General features: G+C 34.7%; 1 protein-coding gene across 1 annotated transcript in view; it reads left to right on the forward strand.

Annotated features, from left to right (window-relative positions):
- The window catches only part of LOC108731555 (protein Wnt-6), a 37,271-nt gene extending 35,513 nt beyond the window's left edge, over positions 1 to 1,758 (forward strand). The window contains exon 5 of the mRNA XM_018461920.1: positions 311 to 1,758. Within this exon, the coding sequence (XP_018317422.1) occupies positions 311 to 772 (462 nt within the window). The 3' untranslated portion in view covers positions 773 to 1,758. The remainder of the gene's footprint in view (positions 1 to 310) is intronic.
- Positions 1,759 to 6,843: the final 5,085 nt, after the last annotated feature.

Below are 6,843 nucleotides of genomic sequence, written 5' to 3' on the forward strand. Positions count from 1 at the left end.
AAATATTTTGCATTTTTTGCATTTATCCGAACCAGTTATCTTCTAATTTCATTGTCCTTGATAGCGTTTATCTTCAAGACTCTAGCAAACATTATTTTTAAAAAAATTAAGGATATGTTATAATTAATAGGCTTTATATCTTAACGAGAACATTGCAGTCGATCTTTTTTTAATTATTGAGTCTTTAATATATTTGGGCTTGATTTTTATACACCATTGTTAAAATTTAAAAATCGTCAGCCTTTGTTAGAAAGATAAAATAGGTACATATATATCCCTACCCGACGTACTATGTACATTCGCTCTTTAGGCCGTACGCAACTTCATGAGAACCGAATGCAAGTGCCACGGGCTGTCTGGCTCCTGCACGGTGCGTACTTGTTGGCGCAAGATGCCGCCGTTTCGGGAAGTTGGCAACCGCCTGAAGGAGTCCTTTGACGGCGCGGCCAAAGTCATTCCCAGCAACGACGGCCATAGTTTCATTACTGAGGGTCCCACGATCAAGCCGCCCGGTAGATTCGACTTGATTTACAGCGAAGATTCGCCGGATTTCTGCAAGCCGAATAGGAAAACTGGCTCCTTAGGGACGACAGGTCGTCAATGTAATTCGACTAGTCCTGGGGTCGAGGGCTGTGAGCTCCTCTGCTGCGGTAGAGGCTACGACACCAGAATCGTCAAGGAGAAGGTCAATTGTCAGTGTAGGTTCCGGTGGTGTTGCGAGGTCACGTGCAATACGTGTCTTGTCAAGAAGACCGTCAACACTTGTCGCTAGTGTCGACGTAAGTGAAAAACTTGTATCGATATATGATAGTGTCGAGAATCGAGTTGATGCGATAGCTTGTCCTGCATGTGTTAGTGGAAGATTAGAGTGAAGTTGAGGAGACAATGCCGAGAGGAATGATTTATATTTTTTGCGCAAGTCCCATTGACGTGTGCCATAACGATGGACTATATAGAAGACTATAATTGAAGAATTTCGTAGAGTTTTAAAAGTTCTATAGAGTTTTGCAGAGAACTGCGGTGTTAAAGAATATTTTTATAATATAATGGGAGGAGTATTAGGTTATCGAGCTTTCTCTCATTTGTTTTTTAGTAATTGCTGAAAAACGTTAACGTTAGCTTTTTATTAGTATTCAGTGTGTTCTGAGAATGTTCAGTGTCGATGTTTAGCGCGATTGAAATTTTTCGACTTCTATCATTGCCGTTGACCCAATCGTCTCTTTCTCTCGACACGTTCGTGATATACGCCCTATTACGTAATAGCATTAATGTAATTGTAATATATCAATTTCTAGAATATGACTTGATCGTGAATATTCACTGACGAATATTCAGACGATATGTCATTTACAATTTATCGTGATCATACAGGGCTGGATTAAATCTAGGTTAGCGAGAAATACGTATGTAAGATTTCTGAAGAGATTTATTGTGCGTGACGTGTAAACGCGAGAAGTGGGATTATATAAGGACTACGTCAGTAGTGCATGCGCGAGCCAAGTCAGACGCGAGTCGCGAATGTAGCTAGGCGCGATTTATCGTGTTTTACGAAAGAATATATATCTTTGACTGTATATCTATGAATTGCTGATGATCATAAAACTGGACATTTTGAATACAGACACGTATATTTATTTTTATATTTGACACAAAGCGTGGCAATTATCAATGCTGGCGATATAGATATTGTGGTCAAAGATTTTTATTGTTATAATCAGAGCCGGTTCTAGATTCTTGTCGCCTTCTAGGCTTTTGTTATGCGCGATATGAGATTGCTATTTTCTTTGAGCTGATGATAGAATAATACAAAGAATTTACGTTATATTATATAAAAATGTTTTTCTTAATAAAATATCATTTTGATAACAAAATAGCGTTTAAATTATCTTAACAATAAGTATTGTTGAGAAAAGTATAATAATAGAAATCTGTTTTTTTAGTGCAATTTTGTATATCTTTTAATAAAAACACATCGCTCTGACAAAGCTTGATGGATTTTCTGGTATGTAGAATCGAGCTCCACATATAGTTGTTATTAACATCGCCTACGCTTTCTCTCTGCGCAAGGCGATCATGTTTCGGGCTTTCCACGTATCTCCAGTGCTCGTAATATATATTAAGATATACATAAGATAACGTAATGAATTTACGTAACAGATATCCGTCAAAGTATCGCACCGTTATTCATATAGCAATTGCCTGGTGAATCGCTTTTCTGCTTAAATCGCTGCGACTTTGAGCGAAGTCCCAAGTGATAAATTTGATTTCAGTGATATCGGAAATAATTCAATGATATTGAATTTTTGTACAAACTTCCTTTTTTATATTAAAAAAAACTCTTAATAAAATTTCTTTTTTATTATATCCAAGAAAGAACTCGGGACTTTGCTTTCGTTTGACACGTACCATAATTACACCTGATAAAAATTTTTTTATACATTAATATGTATAAATATGTATAAACATACATAAACACGCATAAATATTCATAATCATAAATAATTATACATGAAATATGTCTATACATCTTTCTTTCTTTTATAAAATTACTTAGTGTACTAAAAATAATAATAATATTGAGAAAACATCAAAAATAGTTAATGGGACTAACTAAAATTTTCGCATTGTTTGTTTTAGAAAAAATCAAGTTTGGAAAAATGTAAAACAATTTGCTCATACATAACTATGTATAATTTTACATGCAACTATATATGAGCAATTCTTTTACATTTTTCCAAACTTGATTTTTTCTTAAACAAACAACGCGAAAAGTTTCCTTTTAATTATTTTTGATGTTTTCTCATTATTATTATTATTTTTAGTACACTAAAAAATAATTTTACAAACTAAAGAAGGATGTATAAACATGTATGGACATATCTCATATATAATTATTATGTTTATGAATATTTATATATGTTTATGTATGTTTATACATATTTATATATATTCATGTATAAAAAATTTTTTTATCGGGCACTGCTTTCCCTTCGCGTGACATAAGCTTTGTGCCATACGTTACGATTCGATCGATCAATACTTACTGCGCGTCTACCAATGAGATATACGCATTCTCTCGATTTTTGGATAAACACTCCTTATCAATTTTTAAGCTTGTTACATAGCTTATTTTTCTTGTTTGTGTATATAAGACTGATCTATTAGATATGGATAAAATTATACTCACGGATGAATCTCGTTTGTTATTATTAAGATTGATCAATTTATTTGCAGTGACGATTTATCTTAGGATGAAAAAAAACAAATATATAAATTGTATTTTAAATTCCAGTTTATTCAACCCAAGTTTATTTCAAATGAATGTTCTCCTTTACATTACTGAAGTAACAGGTAAGTATATATAATAGTATATTATATATTTTTTTATTTAAGAATAATATGATAATAATATATGTGATGATTCCAATATATGTATAAAATATTTGACAAATACCAATTTTAATTTAAATGTGTAGAAGATAATTTGCAAAAGCAATAAAAGTTTGTAAAGATCTGTGCCATATAAAATTTATCTGTTTGCATTAGTTTCATTGTTGTCTTTAGAATTTGAGTCCGTTAACAATCTTCAGCTTATTGTTGACGTTAGATATTCTTAGATAGACTTAGTTTACTTTTCTTTCATTCTTTTTTCTAATGGTAACTATTATTTGAACAGGATACTTCAAAATCTTTGGTCAAACTTAGAATAAGAAAGAGTGCTAAAAGATTAATCTCGAAAGATGTTTGACACGTTCTCGCACGACGAGGAATTTTTTGTCCCTTCGTGCTTGGAGATGTGATAATAGGGATAAATTAAGGAAACACCGAGAATTAGGAGGCCTCGTATATCAAGGCGCCGTGTAGAACACGGGCTTTTACCTGTAATTCAGGTTTATACACGACAGTCACACGGGCAGTAAAAAGGACTACTGCCATTTTTTGTAAAATAGTTTTACGGCCACCATCAAGAGGAATTTCGCATAACCATAAAGGTTGCCGAAGGCTCGCGCCATATCACGTGCATCCATCGTTTCTCGGCGATAGCGGAAGCCATAAACTGAAAAAATTTCTTCCCTTGTTTTATTTTATTTTTAGATTTTCCAGTCTGCTGGCGTGACAGGTTGTTTAATTGTAAACTTTTGAGAACTAACAGATCTCATATTTTTATATATTTTTACTTTTATAAATGTGTATTATTGAAGAAAATACCTGCGATTAATATTGAGCTAAATTAATAAGCATTAAATATTAATAATGATTATCTTTTCGATGTTTATTTTAATTTTATGTTTAAAACAATAAATAATTTTAGCATGAAACATAGTTTATGAAACTCATGGACTTATTTTTCGAAGAATATTTTATTTAATCTTTTTTATTTCAATTAAAGTTTTTATGGTATAATTTATTAAAACGTATTTTTTTTTATGCATCGTACATGTTTGTTCATCCCAAGACAGACATATTATAAAATAAGTAAAGAGACATAGTGCAATAATAAACATTAAATAGCTGCAACATTTTTTATATCGCAATCTAACTGGAGATATTTACAGGACGTTTCCTGCATAATATCACGAACGTCCAAGATTACTTGATCAACGGCGATTTACTACCAACGGTTCCATACATTCCCACACAAGCTACCCTTCCCTCCCCCCTCCCTAAAAACCCTCCTTAAAGAAAAGACTCTTAGAGAGGCGAGCTTACACCCTCCAATTTAATACGTGACGCGGCACGGCGTGGCGTGCGAGCGCGTCCGGATAAAAGTCTCTTAATAGAGAGGTCGACCTCTCGGAGGTACGAAAGTGGTGAGGCGCAATTAGCCCCACCAAGGGGGACTGTCTGGACTCGATTAGCCCATGGCCAGGAGATTGGTCTGCCGTGGGACGACTGGGTGGTCCGAGCGGGGTAATTTTCGGCTGCCGTCGACGTTCCCCTTCGGGGGAAAAATGGCCCCTCGAAATTGGCCCTGGAGTTACCGTGTGCCGTCGGTCCGCGACGCCATTTTTAGAATCTCCACCTTGCCCTCACCTTATGCCTCCTCTCGTCCCCTCCTTCCGTATTTCTGATTCTTGTCTCCCCGAGGCTGAGAACGGAGACTCCTCCAGAGAGAGGAGAGGCTTCCCGGTAATTCAATTTTGGGAAAAAAACGCGGTACACCGGTTATTACGCGCTGATGAAAACATTGGATCATCAGGAACGGTGTGAGAATGCGGTTTCGATCTTGGTTTTACCATTAGCTATCGGAGAGGACGAAATGAAATGATATAATTTTATATGATATAATTTTATTGATTTATTGAATATACCAGACATTAAGAAAATAACGATAATTACATAGAGAGGAGTTTATATATGAAAATTATTTTATCTATCTTTTTTAAGAGATATTTCATAGTTGATATTTTTACGTTAGGATTATTGCTTTTAAATTAAAATGAAATCGTGAGACTTTTAAAATCGCGCCAATTAATGTTCCGGATTAATTAAATCTAATCTAATATTCTTTGCTCATCGTTCTACCTGATGTAGACAGAGAAAACCAGAAAACAAATATATTAATATAATTTGACTTACTACACTCTGAATAACTGAGTTGTGATCTATGGAGAAGGAGGGCGAGTAAAATAATCATACATTGAATTCATTACGTTGCAAATAATAATTATGCCTATTGTACTCTTCAGTTAGTCACTTGACTAAACAGCGAAGAGACAAAAATTGGACAATTCCCAACCAGACAGTAGGGAGATACTCATCCTCGGTCTCACATAGAGCATAATTTCAACATTTTCCAACTATTTTGTTAAAACATCTATGATAATGATCTAGGAATTTGCTGAAGATGGTTTGAAGAAAACCGAAACGTCCAAATAAGTTTGTATCGATAGTCATTGTACAATTTTAATATATTATGTGAATATTATTTAACTATTATATAAATTGCGCACCAATTCCCGCGCTCTTATTGTCCATATATTATATTATTATAAATTAAGAGAATTAGTATCACTATAATTCGCTCGTGTAAATTACAAACAATCAAATATAGAAACCAACCCAGGTCATAAATTAAAGTTATATTAGTTATAACAATGTGATATTATTTTATTCAATTATAATTTTCAACGGTACATTTCGACTTTACTTAGTCCTCATCAGCCATAAACTTACATAATAACCCTTTATATTAAGTATATTAATAACATAAAGAACATAATTTTAGATAATTTCTTCTCTATGTTGTTAATATATTTAATATATTTAATATAAGGGGCTATTATGTAAGTTCACGGCTGATGAGGACTAAGTGAAGTCGAAATGTACCGTTGAAAATTATAATTGAATAAAATAATGTCACATTGTTATAATTAATATAGCTCGTTTAATTTATGACCTGGGTTGGTTTCTATATTTGATTATTATATTATTGTTTTTTAATTTCGAGAGCCCGATTAGTATTTAAATTTTGATTTCAAATATATTAAGTTGAAGTTGTAGCTTTTAAATGAACCGGACCCGAGACCGCACTTCAGATGGAGTGTGGAGGATGGGCTCTCGCAAAATACGAGGATCCGCGTGCGCGCGCGCGAGTTTTACGTACGACGGGAACTCTCCCACGGCGTACGACTGTCCGACACCGTTCCCGGAACGATTAGGCGCGGAACAATGGAGCCCGCGGAACGCACGTGGGTCGTGACGCGCGACAAAACCGCAAAATGCGACCGTGATTAATCGGCCCTGGCCGCCCTCTTCGGCCGCGCAAGAACACGTCGTACCACGGGAATACGCCGTGACTCTATTTTCTTCTCTCCGAGGCCTCATGCTTCACTCGCGCAA

Source organism: Mycetomoellerius zeteki, unplaced genomic scaffold (assembly GCF_001594055.1).
Source record: "Mycetomoellerius zeteki isolate Tzet28-1 unplaced genomic scaffold, Tzet1.0 scaffold135, whole genome shotgun sequence".
NCBI lineage: Eukaryota > Metazoa > Arthropoda > Insecta > Hymenoptera > Formicidae > Mycetomoellerius > Mycetomoellerius zeteki.